At 48.8% G+C, this 23,366-nt stretch overlaps 1 protein-coding gene across 1 annotated transcript in view; it reads left to right on the forward strand.

Moving 5' to 3' along the window:
• The first annotated feature begins 698 nt into the window (after positions 1-698).
• Positions 699-23,366, forward strand: part of Wwc1 (WW and C2 domain containing 1) — a 141,566-nt gene continuing 118,898 nt past the window's right edge. Inside the window, exon 1 of the mRNA XM_021176839.3 lies at positions 699-1,249. Coding sequence (XP_021032498.1) covers positions 1,131-1,249 — 119 coding nt within the window. The 5' untranslated portion in view covers positions 699-1,130. The remainder of the gene's footprint in view (positions 1,250-23,366) is intronic.

Below are 23,366 nucleotides of genomic sequence, written 5' to 3' on the forward strand. Positions count from 1 at the left end.
CTTCTCCCTCTCCCTCCCCCTCCCCCTCCCCTCCCCTCCCCTCCCCCTCCCTCCCTCCTTTTCCTTCCTTATTTATTTATTTATTTATTTATCCCCCCCCCCCCGTGTTTGCTATTTTGACTCAGCCTGGAACTTTTGGGTTTAAGTAATCCTTCCTCAGCCTCTTGAGTAGCCGAGAGACAGGTGCACTTCACTATGACTGGCAAAATATGTCCTTCCTTCTCCTCCCTTGCCACCCGCTGGAAGTCCTCTTAAGGAAGCAGATCCATAGCATTCCTAATTTTAGGGACCCTAAGGAAAGCCAGCTACATTTGCAAATTACGGAGAGGAGGGTTGAAACAACACGGGGAGAATTGAATAGGAGGAAGACAGATGGTGTGAGTGCTGGGGGGGAAGGGACGAGAGATCCTGGAAAACTTATGTTCGCCGATTTGCAAGAATGTTTTCACTTAACCACTTCTTGCCTGACTCCTGGTTCTCAATCACAGAAAACAGGGTGTGTCAAGATTTGGGGCCACATGCGCCAAGAGCCGGGACACTCTGGCGTAGAGAGAGCCTAGCCTCCTGGGGCAGAACGGGGTGGTCGGCGATTGGGACTGTCCCACGAGGGGGCGCGTCTCGGGCTCTAGGACCCGCCCTCGCCGCGCTGGGCGCGGGGAGGAGACCCGGGAACCCCGGAGCCCGGCGCTCCGCCTCCCGTTTCCGGGGCAGCGCAGTTACCTGCACCGCCGGAGCCACACCTGGCGGAGGCAGAAGTCTCGGGGCGCGCGGCGGGGCTCCGGCAGGGGCTGCGGGCGGCGGCGGCGTGGAGCGCAGCGCGCGGCAGCAGGGGCAGGCAGGCGGCGGCTCGGGCCGCTCTCCCTGCTGGCTGGCCGCGGACTCGGGCCGGCTGGGCGCCGCGGCGGGCGCACATGGCAGCGTGAGAGGCGGGCGGCGCGGGGCTGGGGCCGCAGGGCCGCATGGACAGAGGCGCCACTCCGGCCGGCCCCCGTTAGGGCCCCCGATCCGCGGGCGCCACCCCCCGATCATGCTGCCTCGGCGGCTGCCTGGACCCAAAGCGGCCAGCCCGAGCCGCTGAGCCCCGTGGCGGCTGCGAGCTGCATGGGGGAGCGCGGGCCAGGCTCGGGAAGATGCCCCGGCCGGAGTTGCCCCTGCCGGAGGGCTGGGAGGAGGCGCGCGACTTCGACGGCAAGGTCTACTACATAGATCACAGGAACCGCACCACCAGCTGGATCGACCCGCGGGACAGGTAGGACCCGGAGTGCTCCGACCCGGACCCGGCACCGCGCCTGGGCCGCACCTGCCCTTAGTGTGCAGGGGGACTCTGCGTGTCTCTTAACAGGTCTTAGTTTGCCCCCTCCACACCCTCACCCCTCCTTGAGCTGTACAGGAGTACAAAGCTCCGAAGAGCTGCAGAGAGGGGCGGACGCCAAGCGGACTGCCGGCAGCCAGCCCCAGGTGGAGGACTTAGGCCCTTGTGGCACCTGCCCAGAGTTTTGACCTTAAGCTCTAGCAGGGTCCCCGGCTCATTTAGAAAGCGACGTCTGGCCAGGGTGAAGGCAAAGACCAAAACCAGATGAAGCGAATCTTCCCTGGGAACTCCCTTGGCTGAGGAGGGGTGATCTGGCATGGAGGGGTGGTAGGGAGCCCACGGGTCGCTGGGAGACTATTGAAGGAAGGACATTTTGGCGAAGAGAAAGCAGCTTTTTGACAGGTGCTTCGTTGGCTGCCGAGAAAAGCTTTGGAGCAAGTCTGGGGAAGCCGGAGGTGGGAGGGGAAGGAGGGAGCGCGGGGGAGGGCAAAAGAGGGAGACTGGTTCTCCAGGAATCTCACAGCAAGTTGGAAGCTGTTAGGATGCAGATAGAGGTGAGAGGCCTCTGGCAAAGCCCTGCCTGCCCTAGCCTCCTTTCTTCCTTCTGGGACCAGAGGCTCCTCAACAATCCTGACCTTGGTGGGCACCTCGCTGGGTGTGCGTAGCTTGAGCTTTTCCTGAGGCAGGTAGTCTTACCATCCCAGACTCCTTCCCACTTTCAGTTACTCACACCTGGCCCACATCTGCCCAGGAAGGAGGGGAGTCGTCCTTTGCCAAGAAGGAGTGTGGTCAAAGTATCCTAGGAATGTTAAATTTTCACTTGGTCTGTGACCTTGGGGGTTTGGTGCCCGTAAAGCCACCCGGGATGAATTTTTTGGACCTTTCATTTTATGGGGTTCAGATGAAGGGGATCTGAGACATCCAGAATGGGGTGTATAGCAAGATGAGGGTTAAAGAAAAAAGTAGGAAGCAATGAGTTCACTTTCTCATGAGTTCGTTCGTTCATTCATTCATTCATTCATTCATCGTTTCTTGAGCTCCTACTCTGCTCAGCGCTAGTCTTCATCACTTAATTTGGAAGAGAAAAAATTAATACTACAGAGTGTTAGACAGGCTGCTTTGATCTTTTGGCCTCAGTTTCCCCTTGTGTCTGATTAATGGTTTGCTTGGAAAGGAAGGAGTGATAGTGGAAACTCAGAAGCTAGACAGACAGGCCAGCCAGGGCTACACAGTGAGACCCAAAAGTTGGAAAGTTTATAGAAAACGCAAGCTCAGTTCCTTCCCACATGCCTCACTCCACCTCTTCCCCCTCTCTTTCTGTGTGTGTGTTTAATAACGGTGTGTATGCGTGCTTGACAGTGTGTGTGCATATGGAGGTGGGTGGACAATTTGTTACAGTCTAGTAGCTCCTTCCACTTCACAGCCTCGGTATATCAAAGTCAGGGGTTAGGCTCAGGGCAAACCGCTTAACCCACGAACCATCTCACCAACTCTCAACTCCAATTTCCCCTGGCTTATTTGTTTGTTTATTGCTTATTTACTTTGGATCTTCACGATAAGATCTTACTGGGTATCCTTGGCTGGCCCAGAGATCTGCCTGCCTCTGCCTCCCGAGGGTTGGGATTAAAAGTGAGCGCCACTTTACCCAGCCTATTTCCCCTGTGTTTAAACGTAAGAGAAAAATCTGGAACCCAGAGATGTGATTTGCTCCCAGTGTTTGGCTATTTCCACTTACAAAATTGTCCTTGTGCTCTGCCTTTTAACCTCTAATCTTGTCTAGTTCTCCCCCAGGCCTCTCAGAGCGAGGTACTCCAGGGGACTTTGTAACTGTGTTGGGAAGCTTGGCAACTTGTTACCCCTTAGAACAGACAACTTCAAGCTTATGTGTCCTCCAGCATAAGTCCCTGCAGCTGAGCCCAGGGTGCTGTGTGAGCCAGGGTGCTCAGTGTTTGTGGATGAGCACTGCTTTGCCAGCCTTGATGACGACCAAGCATCTGAGAGAATAATACAACATAGAAAACTTCTCAAAAAAATACCAGTCATTCGTTGCCCTTGGAAAAGGGCAAGTGGGTAGCTTCCCAAGAACTGATTTGACTAGAAGGTAATAATATGCCAGGATGTAGAGTTGTTCGCCACATTTGTGGCTTTCTGGCTACCTGAACTGTTGCTTAATGCTTGCTTTTACACCAAGTCATTAAAAAAAATTTTTTTTTTATCATTTTCACTCATGGGAAACTAGCAATCTCTATTGCCATCAATAGAAAAGAATCTTTAAAAAGATACACCTCTACGTTGTCTAGACTACTTACTATGAATCACCGTCTGCACCCGGCCAGGCCCAGCAACCTCTGCGATCAGCAGACTGCCTTGGTGAGATGTCACAGCCATAGCAGTGCTTGCTGGAGCTGCTCACAGTCTTGACTTTTGCCGACCTCTCCATCCCGCCTGCACTGAGTTTCTACGAAGCCCCAAGCTTGGGGTCAGGGCTGCAGATCACTCTTGTGGCCAGCCAGCTTTGAGAGTTTTAGGGCGCAGCTTCTCCATTTTTAAAGTCTCTTGTATGCCTGGTTAGGGGTTGTCCCTTTTAACCCTGCCAAGGTGGGCATGGGCTCGTAGCTTAACCTAGGTGAGGTTTGAGAGCTTTCCTTTCCATGGGTGATGGAAGCAGTTTGCTAAGTGCTCTCCATGAGGCTCCCAGAGCTGTGATTTCAACCTTCCTGTCTCTCCATACCCCAGCTTTTTCTGAGACAGAAGGAGTTATGATGGGGAGAGCTGGGGAGCATAAGCTTGGGTCAATTTAACAAAGCTTAAAAGAGCTGCAGGGGTTAAGTGAGGGGCGAGGGAGGAGAGGTAGATTCCCCCAGAGTAGCTAGTTACATCTCTGTAACGAGTTAATGGTGTAAAACAAACAAATGAAAAGAAACATATTTAAGAAAATTCCACTCCTTGAGTGTGTGTGTATCTGAGGCGCACATCACAGCCATGCCTGCCCATTCCCCTGAATTTCAAAGAAGTAAGTCAAATGGTCCTTCAGTTGGAAAAGGGATTTCTCAGCCACCAAAGGACAAAATAGTGTCTCCGGTTACCAACCCTAAAGAATGTCTTGGCACATTCCGCCCTCTGGGACTAAGCTGTTTTGTGTGCTGTGCATGGAGCTGCTGGGGGTAGAGAATCCAGTTTTCAGCTCCCCCTTTCACCAGGGGGGTGGAAGAGCAGCCAAGCAGCCAGCTTTGCCAACTCTCTCCCCTTTTCACCCAGCGAAGACCAGGAGGCTGGAATTCCTGAGGACGGTTGTCCCAACAACGGGAGAGGGTCCAGTGGGCAGCTTGGACCCTGCCCACTGGGCCAAAGGCTGCAGTAGCACCCAGGCTTTATCCAAGTCAAGGCCAATCAGGGGAGGGACAGGTCCCTAGAGAACCAGGTACTGCGAGTCATACCTAACGCCCCCCCCCCCCCCCGCCTGCTCCCTTAGAACTGGGTGCCTTCTGCATCTGAGCATAGGTGCTTCTGGGAACTTCCAGTAAAGGGCCAGCCTCCTGCTGTGTTCAGCTTTGTGGCATGTAAAAACAGATGCACCAATTGTTCACTGAGGAAGACTGGATCCTGGAGACTGGCTCTACAGAGAAGATTCCTGAAGCCCGCTCCCTGGCTTTGTGTTCAGATCTTGCAGGACTCCCTGGGAACTTGGAACATTTTGGGGTCGGGGAGGGGTCCAGTAACAAGTCTAGTAGCTCAGGGCTCAGCTGTTTCCCGTACCATCATCAAACAGCCAATGTTTATCAACCTATTCAGAAATAATTTTTGTTGTAGGAGCTTAAGTCTATAGTAGTTGAAGGCCTTCCTCTAAGCCCTCTTAGTCCAGTGGAAGAGCATGAGTGTTCCCCACATGTAAACGAGGGCTTTTGCACATAAATTCTGGGCCCAGGGAACTCCAGGTTTATAACTCCTGCCATGGAGAAACTTGCAAACTGCTTGTGCCCCTCTCTAAGCCCTCTGTATGGTGGAGAACAGATAATAGTTGAGCATTTACTGTATTCAGGAGGACAGCTGAGGGGCAGCTTTCCACGGGTGGTTAGTTCTGTAACTCCTCCCTGGGATTTGAATTATCTGAGGTTCTAGGAGACTAAATTCAGTGAAGCCACATATCTTTATTTACTTACTAATTTTTAATAGCATTGGGGAATTGAACCTTGGGCCTCAGGATTGCTAATCAAATGCTCTATCGCTGAGCTACTGCCCCAGGTGGTGTCACCCAATTTTTTGCAAAACTTTCTGAATATTAGGCAGGCAGAATCTAAACAGCTCCTGTTTTTCCTATTTTATTTATTTATTTATTTACGTTTACATTCATTTTTAAAATTTTTATGTGCATTGGTGTTTTGGTATATGTCTGTGTGAGGGTGCTGGTTTCCTTAGAACTTTTGTTATAGAAGTTAGGAGCTGTCATGTGGGTGCTGGGAATTGAACCCAGGCCCCCTGGAAGAGCAGCCAGTGCTCTAGACCTCTGGTCCACCTCTCCAGTCCCTCCTGTTTGTGTACTAGTTGGTTGGTTGGTGTAGTGGTGTTGGGGTAGAACTCACATTTCAGCTTCCAGCCCACACTGGCTTGCTGACTCAGGACCTCTGCTCCACTGCGGCAGGAATTTGGCCTTGGGAAATGGAACTGAGCCAGGGATAGTCTCACTTACCTGTGGCCATTCTGCAGTGGCCATGATCAACCAGGTGGCAAGTGTGTTTCATGGAAACAGGGGTGGATATTTCGGTCCTGGAATTGTGGGCCTGCCACTTGGCCTCTAGTGACCTTGCCAAATGTCCATATCCTCTCTGCACCTTGGTTTTGCCTTTTTGTTTTCTGTTTGTTTTTGTACGAGGAGTTGCATATAAACTACCAAAGGAGGCTGTGTGAGCTGAAGAAGCAGAAGCAGGCAGGGTGGCTGCCCAGCCCAGCATAGAGCCTGGATGCAGGATGCACTGGAAAATGTCACTTCTTCGCTTTTCCTAGGAAAAGTACCTGTGAGATTCCTAAGTCTACCAGAGGCTGGGTCTCCGCCCAGCTGTGCAGTTGGAATGGGCCTTTCTGATGATGTAATCCAGGCTTCTGATTTCACTTTTGAAACTCAGACAAGTGACTTAGCCAAGGTCACACAGCAAATCAATTTCAGCCTTGAGTAAAGGTCGTCGCTCTTCTTTCTCTTATGGAAACTTTTCCCTAAATACCAGTTGCTGAGTCTCCTAAGCTATGGTGATTTGGTGAGCTAGCTGTTCATAGTCACTTTTGGCTGTGCTAGACAAGCAAGTCTCACCCGTGTCAAGCCCTTTGTGTGTAGTGTCTCTGGAATCTGTGATGCACGGAACACTGAAAGGCTAGTGATCAGACAAGAATTACTGTTTTTATCGGTTACCACGGATTTGGGGACGTTTTGACTGTTGTCACGTTCCAAGTTTACATTGTGACACACTTACTTAGGTGGGAGTGTCAAAGGTCTGCTGGAGAGGGAGTTTTCTCAAACCTGTGTGTTTCACGCTTGCACTTCTAATACCCCGTACATAAACACTTGCAACACTAGTACTTTCATGCCAGTTATTTGAGAGCTTTTCTACCAGTGTCCAGGCGTCAGTTTAGTTAGACATGATTACCCCTGTAATCCCAACACCCAGGAAGCTAAAGCAAAAGAATAATGCATTTGAGGCTAGCCTGGACTATATAATACCGTGGCATTCCTATTCCATGAACACCTACTATGCAAGGGAACAACTTGTGTCAGTTGTAAGACATGGGTTATAAAACACTACTAGAGATAAACAAGAAAGTAAAGAGGTTTGGAAGCCCACCAAGGCGTGAAGCCATAATAAGTGGTAACCACGTGTTGTCTTAACTTTAAGCTGCTCTGTGGGTTCAGCATTTTATCAGGATCTCATTTAGATCTTTCACCAACTGTAGGAGGTCAATAGGATCACCCGTCTGTCTTCAGATGGGGAAACTTAGAAAGGTTAAGTTAAAATTAATACCCAGCAAAGCAGGCCTCTCAATCAATACCCTATCTATTTAGTAGTAGCCTGCTCCAACTTGATCTATGTCAGGCTCACAACGAACCCTTTGACAAGTTAGGCTGGAGTTACTGAGTACTCTCAGAACGAGCAAATCTGGCGTTGATCTCAGGGGGAAGATGCCGCTAAAATCCCTTCACTGGAGAAGCCAGTGGTGGCCCCTGTGGCAAGCTTAGGAGATTGTTTAGAATCTATTCTGTGCCTTCTGGGCACAGAAGCCAGGAGGATGAGAGACCAGGGAAGGAGACAGAGTCTCTGAAAGATACAAAGTTGTACAGTGAGGTCATGGTCGATTCCCAGTCGCTTGGGCAAATCTGCCAGCCAGAGAATGAGGAGGCAGCTCCTCTCTGTCCTTATCCCTCCCCCTTCTAGGAGAGGGCTTAGCCAAACTGACCTGATTTTCCAATTCCCCAGGGTCCCAGGTAGCCGGGAGAGAAACACTGCCCTTTTGAAGAGAGAGAATCAAATTGCCTTAGTTACCAGGGAGGCTGGCTTGTCAAGTGCAGGTGCACCAAAGGAGAGACAGGCTTGCCTGTGTGAGAGCAAGAGGTAGCCTGCATGGCCAGGATTCGATGACGGCATCTTCAGGGCATGCTAACCTAGTGGCTGGTGGCTGGTGGCTGGTGGCTGTCCATGTAGCGTCAAGAGCGTGCTGAAAACACCTGGCACCTTCTCAGCTCCCCTTACTCAGCCAGAGGTCCAGATAAGTGGAATCAACTTCACTTAAAGAACTGGCACTGGCAAATGACTCTTTGAAGAGGGAGCACTTCCTCCCTGGAGAGGACCAAGAGCTGGACCTGTGCTGAGTCCACATGGGATGGCCACACCGTGCTACCTCTCCCTGTCTTGAATCTCTGTTTCAGAATGTGATAGGGGGAGAGAAAAACTATGATTTTTTTAAAATCAATTTACCTCTGTATAGAAGCCATTTAAGCCTCTAGCTCTTAGGCAGGAAACCTCCTCCTACCAACATAACTTAGTGGGATGGGGAGGACAGGATAGACAGTAGCTGGGCAAGGAGAGCATTCTATAAAAACGCTGGTCTGGGAAGAGTAGATGTGTTGAGAGAGTGGGGAGGGGGGAACAAAAAGAAAGGACAAGTGTGTAGGGTCACGTGCTCCCCCACTCCCCACTCCCCACCCCCACCCCCCGCCCCCTAGTGCCTCCTAGATGCTTCTACCCATGACATCTCCCAGTTGGGAAGAAACGGGATCTTTCAGTTTCAAATGTCTGCCAAAGAAAAGGGACTGAGGCTTAAATTCTCACTCAATGGTCAGCCAGGGAGGGGGGAAATGAAGCTGTGTCAAGATTAGGGACACCTTTGTTGGCTTTTTCTTTTTTTTCTTAGCCCTCCATTCATCACTGGCTGGCAGCAGGGACACCAGGCAGGCAGCAGCTGCTGAATGTCCCCAGTCGGCTGCCTGCTGTTGTCCAGCCAGGGTTTGGTGGCACTCTCTCCCCCAGCCCCAGTCCCACCCCCACCCCCACCCAACACCTTGGCTTCTCCTGTCCCTGGGCCAGTCATTGGAGTATCCCTGGGATTCACCGATGACTGGCAAACGACATGGAGGGATAAGATGTCAAGAGCCAGGCGTCAGGTGTCTGCTCGAATGAGATGGTGGAAATAACCTTCCCACCCTGCCTCGACGGTGGCTTTATCAAGCTCCCTGAGCCTTTCTCTGTGTGCTTCAGGAATGGTTTGCAAGTGTGAACCAATGCAGCTTGAGTTCTGAGAGAAAGGGAAACCAAAGGGAAGGTACTTTAGTAAATAGATACAGCAAAAGAAACAGACATAACTGTCATTGTACATACTCCATTCTCTTAGGGGAAAACACATGCATGGCTGTAGCTCACCATAAATACAACCCATCCCACGGTTCCCTGAACTTCATAAAGATCACTGGAGGACACCAAGTCACATCGGATACTATAGCCACTCACAAATGTCAACGAACTGACTTCTCCTTAACTGTAAAATAGGGAGATGTAAAATACACCACGCCCACCCAAAAGTTTGTTTGGAGAGATATTACTAATGTGTATGATCACAGCGCCCTGTCTAATACCAGGCTTTCCAAGTGAAGCCGTTACTCACTAGGTAGACTGATTTATCCACCTGTTTTAGCAGAGGAATTAACCCCACCGTTTCCTCCTTCCCAGCTAAAGTCTCTCAATGGCCACAGCTCCCTTGAACCAGGCTGACATGGGTGCTTGCCAACCATCTTGGCAGCACTCACTATATAAATAAATCAATAAACTTTTCCTCCTGGGTCTTATCAGAGGCAAGCCCTTCTTTGGAATTTCTTGAGTGGAGTGACTTTCGGGTGAGCTGGCACCAAGACGGTGCGCATGAAGCAGGAGTAATGAGTTTGTGCCTGTCATGGTGGGGCTAAGGAGCATTCTCTTGTAACTGCTTTGTGGGATCGTCACTTCCCTCCATTTCTTTCCCTTTAGCTGCTGGAGAATATGGGGGTTTTGGCAAGCTTGAGGTGCAGAAGGGCCCCTGGCATTTATCAGTCCCACCCAGCCAGGTGTTGGCCATTCATTCCACAGGTATTTATGGAGTAGTGCCTGCGGTGCTGAGGAGGATCAGAGCAAAGTCCCTCGGTAGTGGTTTGGACGCATGGTTGGGGAAGAGTAGCCAATAGTTACCCATGTGAGGAAAACAGACACGCCATGCTGGTGGTATGAAGTCTGGATTTGGAAACTGGAGACCTTTGTGCCCGCCGTAGGGTGTTCCTGAGCTTGCTGTGGTGAGCTGGTTTGAGTGCTGGGAAGGCAGGTTGTGAAATACGAAGTCTCCAGCTCGTGGGATTTTACTATAGGTTGGTGAGTGACGTAGCATGTACGGAACTATGCAAATTCACAGAACTATGCAAATTCACAGAACTATGCAGATACAGCAAGAGGTGATGGGGCCCTCTGAGTCCAATTCCTTCCTCCCCCGACTGGATGTCATTTAACAAATATTTATTGGACAACGTGCCTGGATTATGCCAGCCTGCATTCTCCACTGGTGAATCAGCATCGATATCACTACAGAAGTCGTTGCCCTCCTGAGGCTTATCTTCCAGAGCACTCCCTGATCACCAGCCTTCAGGAGGCATCAGAAGGCCTCAAAGCAGTGGTCTTCAACCTTCCCAATGCTGCGACCCTTTAATACAGTCCCTAACCATAAAACTATTTCCTTTACTACTCCATAACTGTAATTTTGCTACTGTTATGAATCGTATTATAAATATCTGTGGTTTCCAATGGTCTCAGATGAACACTGTGAAAAGGTCATTTGACACCACCCTTCACAGGTTGAGGACCAGTGACTCAGGAAGTAGAGAACGAAAGGTGGAGGGAGAGTCTAGAGTCACTCCAAGAGCGTTCCAGTTTAGACTATGGTATGTGGCAAGACCCCCGCCTCCAAAAGAAAAAGAGAATAGAAAAATCCTTAGTTGATCCTGGGGTGCAGCTAGATTGGAGAATCATAGCTATAGTTAAATATCTGCTTTCCAGTCGAGTTGGGATGAGATTATGTGGAGGAAGTCCTGCATGAAGGGCACCCAGTGAACATCATCTCAAAGCAAGTCATAATACATTCTACTTGGAAGCACTGAGTTGGTTCAGGAAATGGTGGTGCAGGCATCTAGGGGGTGTCAGGCGCTTTGCTTTTTGTGGTCTTTCCTCTTCTATACCTGTCTTTTTTTTTTTTTTTTTTGGTTTTTTCGAGACAGGGTTTCTCTATATAGCCCTGGCTGTCCTGGAACTCACTTTGTAGACCAGGCTGGCCTCGAACTCAGAAATCCGCCTGCCTCTGCCTCCTGAGTGCTGGGATTAAAGGCGTGCGCCACCACGCCCGGCTATACCTGTCTTGATATTGTTTTCCCAATGTGTGAAGTATGGAAGGCTCCTTGCCTTCTGTGGATGGGAAAACATCCCACCCACTTTGCATTTAGGATGCTTTTAAGTCAAATGGCCTAAGCTGTTTAGTGTTGTCAGCCTTGGGGCTAGGCTCAGCTTCCTTTCCACCTGAAAGACTAGCTGGGGATTCTACCTGCATCCACCAGCCCCTTGAAGAGTGGCCACTGGTGTCTCCACCTCCACACACACACACCCCGAATCATAGCTTGGTTGACCAGAACTGTTCCTATTTAATGCTTATTAAGACTTGACACTGTGTCCGTCTCTGGGCTGTGTGCATTGACTGTATCGTCCAGCTTTGCCCAAGAAACAATGCTGAGACAAAAATCTCTTGTCATCTCTAATCCTGATGCCTGGAAATCAGGGAGCAGGGAACTGAAAACTTACCTGTGGTTGCAAAGCTACTAAGTAGCAAAATGTTGCTTGAACCAGCTCACCTGTTCTTCCCCATTCTGTAGGTCAGGCCAGGCTAAGCTGTTAAGGAGAGCAATACTGAGTCTGGTCATTTTAGCCCGAGTTCCCTTCCCTTGCTGTGATCCTTTCACGGCTACTTAGTCACTTAGGGCTTTCTGCTTGATCTGCTCCTGTTTTAGCAGATGTGCCTCTCAGTATGCAGGGTTGGTGTGTTCTTCTGCATCCACTTGGTTTGTCAGCATCCCTCCAGGTAACACATTCCTTGGCTTAAGGTTCTATCCAAGATAGAGACTTCTGCCTTCTTGGAGACCCCATTCTGCTTAATGGAGCCCAATCAGGTGATTTGGGTCCAATCCTTGTTTGGCAAGAACCAAGTCTCCCTGTGGTTCGAGGCCCTGGATAGACCCGTGGGCTTGGTCTGGAGCATTTTTTTTTCAGCTGCTGGAGCATCCTTCGGGATGTTTGTTTTCACTGGAAGTCAAGAGAGTCTTTTAGGACTTGGGTTTGCTGAGCCGGAAGATGGTCTGGCTATGCTTGGATTACCTTCCACTTGTACACACTGGGTAGAGTTGAGACTAAGACTTCTAAGCCAAGTGTGGTGGCACACACCTATAATCCCAGCACTTGGGAGGCTGAGGCAGGAGGATCACAAGCCCAGCCTGGGCTACTCAAGAAACCCTTCCTGGAGAAGAAGAAAAAAGGAAAGATAGATAGGAAAGAAGGAAGGAAGGAAGGAAGGGAGAGAATTCCATGGGTTTCATATGTGTGATTCCTGATAGGCACTGAGCACACACTGACATCCGACCGGTGCTCAGGACAGTGACACATCAAACAAAACGAGGCAGACTGGGAGAACACAGGTAACACACCATGTCAGGGTTACCAAAGGTCAGGGTGCAACGTTATTTTTTTCTTTAGTTTAAATAAGAGAAACATGTTGGCTGCCTCTTTGCCTCGTTAGCTAGCCTGTCTTCACCACAGCCAGGAGTCCATGGCCCAGTATTGGCAACAAGCAGTAGTATTCCTGACTGTAGCCAGGAAATTTTTCTTCTCAAGGCCACTCGATCTGCTGACCTCGGCGAGCGTCATTCTGGAGTGACTCCATGTAGATTCACTGTGTTATTCAACCAAGACCAGATCTCTGGAGGAGAGATGAAGACTCAAAGCTGGGATAAAGAAGCCCCAAGCGCTGAGGATGCAGTCTTAGGTTAGATAACTACTGCTCAGAGGGGCAGATCTGCACCAGTCATGAGAGAGATCCAAAGAGAGCTGCCTTACCCTCAGGCTCCCCCACAGCCCTGCTCATGATCCCTTCCTGCTTCTTATCCCAGAGGCTCTTCTTGTCTCTCAGATTCCCATGGCCTTTTCTGCTTAGATTCTACCCCAGAATAGGCCTTCAGCCTGCATACCTCTGTTCTATCACCCATGCAGACCAGGAGGGCCACACCCTCTGCCTGTATCTCCCTTGTGCCTCAGCACTTCCCTCCATCCTCTCTACCACGACTCTTGGAACAAAGTGCCAGCCCCAGCGGTGTTCAAATACTGCACCCCAGAGACTTCTTGGTCTCCCAGCAGTACCACCACTGCTTCACGATGGTCATTTTTACAGGGAAATGGGAGGCACTTTTCATTCTCCCTCTCTGCCCATCCCTATCCGATTGCTTCATATCTCCCAGCCTTTAGCTGCCTGCTCTCAGGGGCCCCTTTCTGCGTACCTGTATCATGTGAGAATTTCAGCAATCCCGCAGACTGCTGCTGCAGATCCACACACCAGTCTTATCTTGGTCTCAAACGTGTTGAAGCAGGTGGTTGGTCAGATTCTACAGGTTTGCATGGGATACAGTGCAGTGCGGGCCTTCCTCCTGCCTGGTTCCCATCACCCCTGCCCATAGGCCCTGGCTACTTTCCAAAGCATCCGTCTTGAGCCTCCCCTCCTTCCATCAAGCTGCCAGATTCTGTTCTTTTCCCAGGCTTCGGATGCCTCATTCCTTCCCGTGTTCCTGCAGAGGCTGAGGTAACAGTAGAGACCAGGTGAGGGGCCTCTCCCTCTGTTGGCCAGCCTGTGCTCAACTTGAAGTTCCTGCATCATGCCCCAGTGCGACCACCCCCTTGGAAGCTGGCTGGTGCTTGTTTTCTTTTTTCTCTCTCTTTTTTTTTTTAAGATTTAGCTGTCTTAACACACACCAGAAGAGGGCGTCAGATCTCGTTACGGATGGTTGTGAGCCACCATGTGGTTGCTGGGATTTGAACTCTGGACCTTTGGAAGAGCACTCGGGTGCTCTTACCCACTGAGCCATCTCACCAGCCCTGGTGCTTGTTTTCTAAGCCTCGTTTGCCTTACTTATAAAGAAAAGATAATAATAGTGCTGGCTTTACTGTTGGTGTTATTATTTGTCTTAATATTTATTTTATGTATGTGAGTGCACTGTCTCTGTCTTCAGACACACCAGAAGAGGGCATCAGATCCCATTACAGATGGTTGTGAGCCACCATGTGGTTGCTGGGAATTGAACTCAGGTCCTCTGGAAGAGCAGTCAGTGCTCTTAGCCACTGAGCCATCCCTCCAGCCCAGTGTTACTGTTATTTTAGTGGTATTTTTTAAACAGAGTCTTACTCTGCAGCCCAGGCTGACCTTAAACTGTTACCAATACTGTTGCCTCAACTTTTCAAGTGCTGAGTCTAAAGATAGAGGCTATCACTTTTTTGTTTGTTTGCTTTTTGAGGCACAGTCTCACTGTGTACCTCTGGCTCTCCTGGATCTCACCATGTAGACCAGGCTAGCCTCAAACTCAGAGATCAGCCTGCCTCTGCCATCCAAGCCTTTGGGACCAAAGAGATGTGCCACCACATCCAGGTATGAACTGTCACTTTAAAAAAAAAAAAAGAGTGTTTTTTTTTTTTAATCTCGTTTGGTCTAGGGAGATGACTCTGTTTGGTAAAGTACTTGCTCTGTGATTAAGTTTGATTCTCAGTACCCAACATAACAGCTAGGTATGGGTAGAGAAAGATGGGGAGATCCCTGGGATTTCCTGATCTAGCTGAATGAGAGAGCTCTAGGTTCACCGAGGGACTCTCTCTCAAAACAGGCAGTGGAAAGTGATTAAGGAAGACGTCCAGTGTGGACCTCTGGCTTACACACACACACACACACACACACACACACACACACACTCAAACATACCCATAAAATACATAAGCAAATGAATAAATGCTCTTTCTGGGTTAGGTGTTTAGCTCAGTGGTAGAACATTTACTTATTCAGGAGCCCCGGATTTTATCCCTAGCACCACAGAAATAAAGGGACACACAACCCCCCTCAGCTTTCCCAAGCACACTTAGATAGTTAGTGTTTGGAATGATTTCAGGAAGACAGCCAAGTTGTAAAACTACTGTGTAAAATTCCCATGTCGTCTTTACCTGGATTTCTGCTTTCATTCTTCCCCCACACCCCCCATAACATAAAGCTTGAAGGCTCTGTATGAAATATAAATGCTTGCACCTAGAGAATCAGAGGTATTTCCGGTTTCTTCCAGCTTGGGTGTGTTTGCATGCACATCATGTGACATCTTGGGGTTGGGGGGGGACCAAGTCAAAACGTCATACTCACGGTGTTGCGTGGACAACCTGTATGCAGAGGCTGAAGGTTATCTTACATTTTCACCAATTTTGCTCATGTGGCATGAATCTGTAGGGTAGAACCTTCCATTTTCGAGTTATGTTGACGCTCAGATTTTTCAGACTTCTGAGCAGTTCAGATATTGGATTTGGGAACTATGGGTGCCCAGCTTTCCGTATTCAGAAAATTATCTTATTGAAGATAAGTTGGAGTCCTTTTCTCTTTCATTTTACAAAGTCTCCCCGACCTCCACAGTTCAGTCTTCAGTAGATGAAGTTACCAAATTCTCAACACTGCTCCTCCGCTTCTGGCCTCTGTGGGTCAGGGCGGTTCTGAAACCTGGCCTATCCTCTGCTTTAACTATTGCGCTGTTCCCCTATCCCCCATTATGACCACCGGGACCTCACCTCCTTTCAGGACACTGGCTCCCTGAGACCATCCTTTCCTGCCTCCCTGTAGTTAGGAGATCTGTTCTAGTCAGGGAGGCTGAGCTCACTTAGAACAGTGTTTGTCTAGCATGCACGAAGCCCTGGGTTCAATTCCCAGCATTCCATAAGATGAACATGATAGTGCACATTCCTGCAGTTCCATCCTTCGGAGGTTGGGGCAGGAGGGACCGAAGTTCAAAGTCATCTCAGATAGATAGATAGATAGATAGATAATAGATAGATAGATAATAGATATGTAGATAGATAGATACATAGATAGATAGATAGGTAATAGATATGTAGATAGATAGATGATAGATAATAGATAGATAGATAGATAGATAGATAGATAGATAGATAGATAGATAGATAATAGATAGGTAGGTAGGTAGGTAGGTAGGTAGATAGATAGATAGATAGATAGATAGATAGATAGATAGATAGATAGATAGATAGATAGTAAGTAAATTTGAGAACAGCCAGGGCTCCAAACAAAAACCAAAGAACAGAAAGGTCCATTCTGGTTCAAAGCTACAGTGGCCTACAAAGACTGGGCCTAGAGAAGAGAGATTGCATAAGGACTTCGGGGTGGGGAGCTCAAGAAACCAAAGCCAACAACCCCAGTCCACCTGGGACAGATGGGAAAGCAACTGAGGTACCATCATCTCTCTATTCTTCTTTTTGCCCTCCTCCCTGCATCCCCATGCATAAACCTGCCTTTTACGAACCTGTGACTTTGGGTAACCTCTTAAGTACTCAGAAATATCAGTAGTTAGTAGACTACTGTAGTGTTCTTGTGCTGGTGACCCAACTGAGTGAAAGGCTGTATAGCTCACCTCAAACCCTCAGTTCAGACACAAGCAACAAGAGATGTTGACTGAAAAGATAAGGCATTGGCCCTGAACTGGATTTCCATGGTGGATAGGCCTGTACTGACCCTAGCAACTGTTCACTAGGGTGTGGTCACCAGCAGTGGGTATCTGTATGGCATTCTTTCCCAGAACCAGAGAGCAATTGTTCTAAAGCTCATGACACAGGTCTACCACATCTGAGCATTTGCTTTGTTCCAGACCATCCATCCCCTGTGGCAAACTCCTATTCACGCGTATGAACCCTCTCCTCTTCTCTTGTCCCTCAGAACGTGAGCTCTAGGCCAGCTCATGACCACGACCTCGGAGCTTTTTAGAGATTCCCAGTAAATCAACCTCTGCGTTAATTTTTAAAAGATGTTTAATTGACACATTCATCGCACATCATGTTCCGCTACAATGAGGTGACTCTGTGACAGGTATGAGCTGTGTAAGACAGGGTGTACTTTCAGCGGGTTCCAGCAGTACATGGGATGTGAGCTCAGGCTGGAACATGGAGCACTCCAGGCTGGGTGGCCTCTTTTCTTGGTGTGCAGCCCAAGCCTCTTTCCTGTGAGCTCTGATCTGGGATCTGCCACATGGCTGCGGTGTCGTGAGCAGTACACTTTTACAGCCTGCTATAAACACTATCAGAAAGGAACTTCTTAGCTCACTCTCAAAGCCTAATGTGGGGTAAGGTATCAAAGCGGGGTGGGGTGGAGCAGGGCGACTAGGCTCACCTGATTAGGCCTTCACACCTGCTGAGAAAATGCAAGGCTATGAGGCCACATCTCGGTGACTGGGAGTGTCGGATGCCAAAGGTTAGAATGGCAGAGCTCACTGTCTGGGGGCCAGGGGGCCAGTGAGGGACCGTCACCAGAGTATTGTGTTTACTGCCTGTTGGCTACATTGAGGAGATAGAAAGGCATCAAACAGGTCACTGAGGCAGGATTGCAGTCTTCCAAGATCACAGACAGGAGCAAGATGGGGAGGCGTGAAGGTTCCCCAGCAGGCTTCCTGGGCTGGAACTTGTGGGCCTATTTACCCTCCACCCCCAAAAGGAAGGACTGACAGAAGACAGTAATCATGGCGGGCAAGGGAGGCTTGGGCTGGGTAACCCAGAAGCCTGCATATAAACCCTAGCCTGAGCCTGGGGCCCTACAAAGCGGTGCCTACTCTGGGCTGGCTTACCAGAGGGTAGGGAGCTAGCCACAGGCAGCAGAGAGTACAAGTTGGTTTCTCCTAGCATGGAGGTGGCAAGGGTGTGTGACCAGATTCCAGAGCCTTTGCCATTCCAGATTGGGACACTACCCTTCCTGGTGGTGCTCAGCTGTGAACTGTGTTTGAGTGTAAGCAAGGACCTTGCCCCTGCACATTCCTGAGATAATGTGCCAGGCCCTGCCTCGGCCTTCCCCTTGCCCCCAATCCTCCCTAGAAATCCCTGACAATCTGCAGCAGAGAGGCTGACACCCTTCCTGGGTTCATTTCTAGTGTGTTTCATTCATATCTGTGTGTGGCTGTGTAGATGACCCAAGAACGAATCTTTAGCAATCTACCCAAAGTCCTTTTGGGAACATCCCAGGAAAAGAGACCAATATTCTGTCAAAGCCCCAGATAGCTTTCCCCCTTCCATTTTTTCAAAGCAGGGTTTCTCAAAGTGTGGTCCCCAATAACTCCTGTGCAAGCCACTCCCCCAGAACTACATGACCTGGATAGAATAAAATCTCAGGGTTTTTGGGTATCCGTTTTCAATATGCTTCTTGCTCTGTTCGAGAAGGGCGGCCTTGAGATATCACTCCTGTCCAGTGCTCTCCTTCCCTAGAAGATGCTCCATTTGGCCTGCTTGTGCGGGGCACATCTTCATTCTTCTACTGAGAAACTTCCCCATTGCTTTCATGGAGACTGCTCCACTCAGTGGGGAGCCCTGCAGAGCAGGGCAAGGAGTGCTGCTGCTTCCCACCAACTGCCTTCTTCTGCCCCTGCTGCGGTGTGAGCACGAAGCCCAGGAGAGCCTAAGCTGAGACTGGCTGAGACATCACTTGCCTGTTGGGGGCTGAGATGTCCTTGAGCATGTATTGTTTGTGTGCATGTGTGTATTTGAGGCAGGGTCTCAAAGTGCTCTGTAGTGAGTACTGAAGATGACCTTAAACTCCTGATTTTTCTCCCTCTCTCGGTGCTGGGATCACAGGCATGCCATGCTGGGCTCGTGCAATGCTGGGAATCCAATGCAAGGCTTCATGCATGCTGGGAATCACACTAACAAGTGAGCTATATCATTATCCCCTGTGCATTTTTTTTAAGATGGCGCTCTATGCAGTGAGGCTGATCTTGAACCTCCTGCCTCCATCTCCAAAACACTGGTATTATAGGAGTGTGCCACCTCACCTGGATCAATGGCATGATCTTCCTAAGAGGTTCCCCATTGCTATTATCTCAACCTAATAACTGTTGACCCAATCGACAGACATCAGACTAAGCTGCCAGTACCTTAGACAGGTTCTCTCTGTTGTGTTGGTTGTGGGAGAGCCAGGTTCCTGGGATCCAAGATTGGTGTCTGTAACCCAGTCCTGAAATACAAAAGTTCCCATCTTTTTCTTCTTGACCCCCCACCCTCCCAAACCTGCCTTACCTGTCCTGGGGCGTCCTCTGAGCTGGCTTATAATAGACAGTGAGACTTGGAAATGGTAGGCCTGACCTAAGGAGGGTCTGCATGGTGCTGTGACCATAGGGCCGGCAGGTTGGGGAAGGGACCACTCTCTATAGAAGGCTTAGGACTGCCTTGAAAAGGAACTGGCTAAACAGCCTCAGAGTTGCTGAGGGCTCCAGCAGTGAATGCTTCAAGATGGAGCTGGTGAGTCAAGCTTTGATATTTAAAAAATAACATATTGATGGTAAAGGTAAGTTGCTATGGTGACCGTCTGCTGGTGGTAGTGTGTTGTTTATTGAGGTCATATAAAACTTTACTTTTTTTCTCTGTCCTCATCTTTCAGACCAGGCTGGCCTGGCAGCTGAGGCCAGAGACGTATAAGAACTTTCATAGTCACACAGCAAGTTGGCAAGAGTGCTGGGGTTTCTGTCCCTACTCATACTGCATTGTCTCCTCAAGGTTGTTGGCTCATGAGTTTGCTACCATTCACAGAACCTTCCTCTGTGCATCCTGGCTAGAGAATTAGTTAAACTCTCCAGGGTGCAGTGGCTGGAGTTGGAGTCTTAGAGGAAGTTCTTGCTTCATTCCTGGATCCCACAGACCCTGCTCTGAGGACAAGAATGGCCCAGAGGTGGGCAGTGTAACTGGCAGAGATGGACCTTGGGCATCCTCAGGCCACCTCCCATGCCCTCCTTTGCTTCTTGCCCGCTGTGTGGAACAGAGGGTGTGTGTAGGGCTGCCTGTCCTATGTTCCTGCTGTCCCAGCTCCCTGGAGAGATAGACAGGAGACGTGGAGAGGAGAGGCCAGTGCTGCTGACAGCTTGGTTGCTACTGCTAATAGCTCAGGGACTAGGTCCTCTCAGATGTCTCTGTCTTCATTCAGAGGCTCTCTTGCAAATCAGTGGCCAGGTGACATGAGAAAACAACCTCCCACTCATGAGAACCCCTCCACAGGCCCTGTGTTCCAGAGGCCAGCTTTTATGGTACACCCCCAGGCTGCCTGGGCTTTGTTCCTGTTCTCTGTCAAAAGATGATTTTTTAAAATCTGTAGTTTAAGCCTGGCCTGGTGGCTCACACCCTAATTCCAGCACTTAGGAGGCAGAGGCAGAAGGACTCCTTACTACAAATTTGAGGCCAGTGCATCTCAATAAAAAGGGGTGGGGTGTATAAATGGATGGATGGATGGATGGATGGGCATATGAGTCAGTAAGTCTGGGGCTGTTCCTCGCTGCTTGGATTTGTATGTAAACCACGGGAAGTCACAGTACTTGATCTGTTTACAGCGTTTTCCCGGTCCCCAAAGTCCAGAAGTGGAATCAGCCTCCTTATATTTTTTATTAGATTGTTACTCAGTATGATCCTAACCATAATTAAAGAAGCATTTGTAGTTTACATTAAGCAAAACTTGGTTATTATCATACCGAAAAGAAAATCATGACTCATGGTTCACTGAATGACCTCAGACTTACAAAATAGCAGAGAATGACCTTGAATTTCTGATCTGCCTCTACCAGGGTCCTGAGTGCTGGGACTTCAGGCCTGATGGGACATGCTGCCTCCCGCACTCTAGGCAAGCACTCTGGGTGACATCCCCAGCCCTCAAACTAAATTAAAAAAAAAAATTATTTACTCTTTTATGTAGCAACAGACATACCAGAAGAGGGCATCAGATCCCATTACAGATGGTTGTGAGCTACCATGAGGTTGCTGGGAATTGAACTGAGGACCTTTGGAAGAGCAGTCAGTGCTCTTAACCACTGAGCCATTTCTCTAGCCCCTAACTAAATTATTTTTAATTTAAAGAGACATAATAGAAAGTTTGTCATTTTAACAGTTTTTTATGATTTATGTTTAAATATTCATTTTGTGTGCTCTTGTGTGTGTGTGTGTGCACATGTGTGCGTTGATTTCCTTGGAGGCCAGCAGAAGGCACTGGATCCCCTGAAGCTGACGTTAGAGCAGTTGGGATCCACCTGACGTGGATGCTGAGAACTGACCTCCTATCCTCTGCAAGAACAGAATATGATTGTTAACACCAAGCTGTGTCTTGGTTAAATTTTCTTTCTTTCTTTCTTTCTTTCTTTCTTTCTTTCTTTCTTTCTTTCTTTCTTTCTTTCTTTCTTTCTTTCTTTCTTTCTTCCTTCCTTCCTTCCTTCCTTTCTTTCTTTCTTTCTTTCTTTCTTTCTTCCTTCCTTCCTTCCTTCCTTCCTTCCTTCCTTCCTTCCTTCCTTCCTTCCTTCCTTTCTTTCTTTCTTCCTTTCTTTCTTTCTAGATTTGTTTAATTATTACATGTGAGTACATTATAGCTGTCTTCATACACATCAGAAGAGGGCATCCAATCTCATTACCAATGTTTGTGAGCCATCATGTGGTTGCTGGGATTTGAACTCAGGAACTCTGGAAGAGCAGTCAGTGGTCTTAACTGCTGAGCCATCTCTCCACCTGAGTTAAATGGTTTTAACCATTTAAAATTATACAGCGGTGTGGCATGAAGACATTCCCATTGTCACATAACTGTTTCCACTGACCACCTTCGGGACATACTTTATATCTGTCACTCTGGGGTTGGAACCAGGGGATGTGATCAGAGTCAGCATCCACTTAGGACTTGGGAGGCTCTGGGATTGACCTACCATCTCCAAAACCGTTAACATCCATTAAGTGGCAGCTCCCTAGTCCTCCCTCCCCACAGCCCATGGCAGCCACTGTTCTACCTTCTGCCTCTGTGAATTTGACTTCTCTGTGGATGCTGTGTGAGGGACTCAATGCATCGGTCTCTAGGCATGGCTGTGTGACCTAGCACACTACCCTCAGGATTCATCCCGGTGGTAGGCAGTATCTCTGTTTCCTTCCTTTTAAAGACTGACTGATTTCCCTTGAACCTCTATACCACATTGTGCTTGCACACTCGTTTCTGGCTCTCCTGGATTACTTTTACCTTCTAGTTATTATATTGCTGCTGAAGATATGGTATACATATACATATACATATACATATACATATACATATACATATACATGAGAGAGAGTTTCAGAGAGAGAGAGAGAGAGAGTGTGAGTGTGTTTTTGAAACAGGGCTCTCTGTATAACAGATAGACCTGGCCATCCTGGAACTCACTTTCTAGGCCAGGCTGGCCTGGAACTCACAGATTCTCTTGCCTCTGCCTTCCTTCCATCACCTGGGCATTTTATCAAGGGTGGTAAAGGCCTTGCTTGGAAGATACAAGCGAGGTGATAGTTAGAAGCTGGTAGGGCGGGCTGGTGAGATGGCTCAGTGGGTAAGAGCACCCGAGTGCTCTTCCGAAGGTCCAGAGTTCAAATCCCAGCAACCACATGGTGGCTCACAACCATCTGTAACGAGATCTGGCACCCTCTCCTGGAGTGTCTGAAGACAGCTACAGTGTACTTACATATAATAAATAAATAAATCTTTAAAAAAAAAAAGAAGCTGGTAGGGCAATACATCAGGAGCACAGTCACGGAGGTCTCCAGGGTCCCTCTTGAGCCATGAGTACGTAGAGCTGCTGGAAACCTTGAAAGTGCCGTGGAAAGCCAGCTGCCCTGTGCTTTCAGCCAGTAGCTATTGACATAAATGATGAGCCGGAAAGCAGATGGCCAAGGGTGTGAAAAGCAGCTTGTGGCCTGGTCCATGAGCCACATCTCCTGAGTCTCTCTTTAAACTTCTCACTTGGTGTCCTGCCACTGGGGTCACTTCTCAGAGCATCAGAAGGACCCTGGTGACAGCTTCCTCCATGTCCTAAGGTGGCTGTCTAGCCTGACCCCTCAGCCCCGGGGAAGATGCCAGGGAAGAAAGCCATCCCAGTCTCCTCTTTCAAGCCTGATTCAACACCCTTAGCAAGGCCCAAGGAACAGATGTACAAAAGGAAAGCAGAAATTCCACCCTCCCCACCTTTGCCCACTTACACTTGTTCTTGTGGCCCGGTTTAAAAGTCACTCTCTCAGGAACTTCTGAAGAGGGCCAAGGTCCAAGAGACACGCTCTCTTGGACAGTGGTTTTCCTCTGTATCAATCAGCTGATAACTCATGTTGTTTCTTTGTCATGTCAGCCTAAAGTTTGTCTGTTATTTAAACAGTGTTTCTTATTTATTTATTTATTTATTTATTTATTTATTTGTTTGTTT

This window comes from Mus caroli, unplaced genomic scaffold (genome assembly GCF_978045245.1).
Source record: "Mus caroli unplaced genomic scaffold, Mus_caroli_1 scaffold_13, whole genome shotgun sequence".
In the NCBI taxonomy this organism is placed as follows: domain Eukaryota; kingdom Metazoa; phylum Chordata; class Mammalia; order Rodentia; family Muridae; genus Mus; species Mus caroli.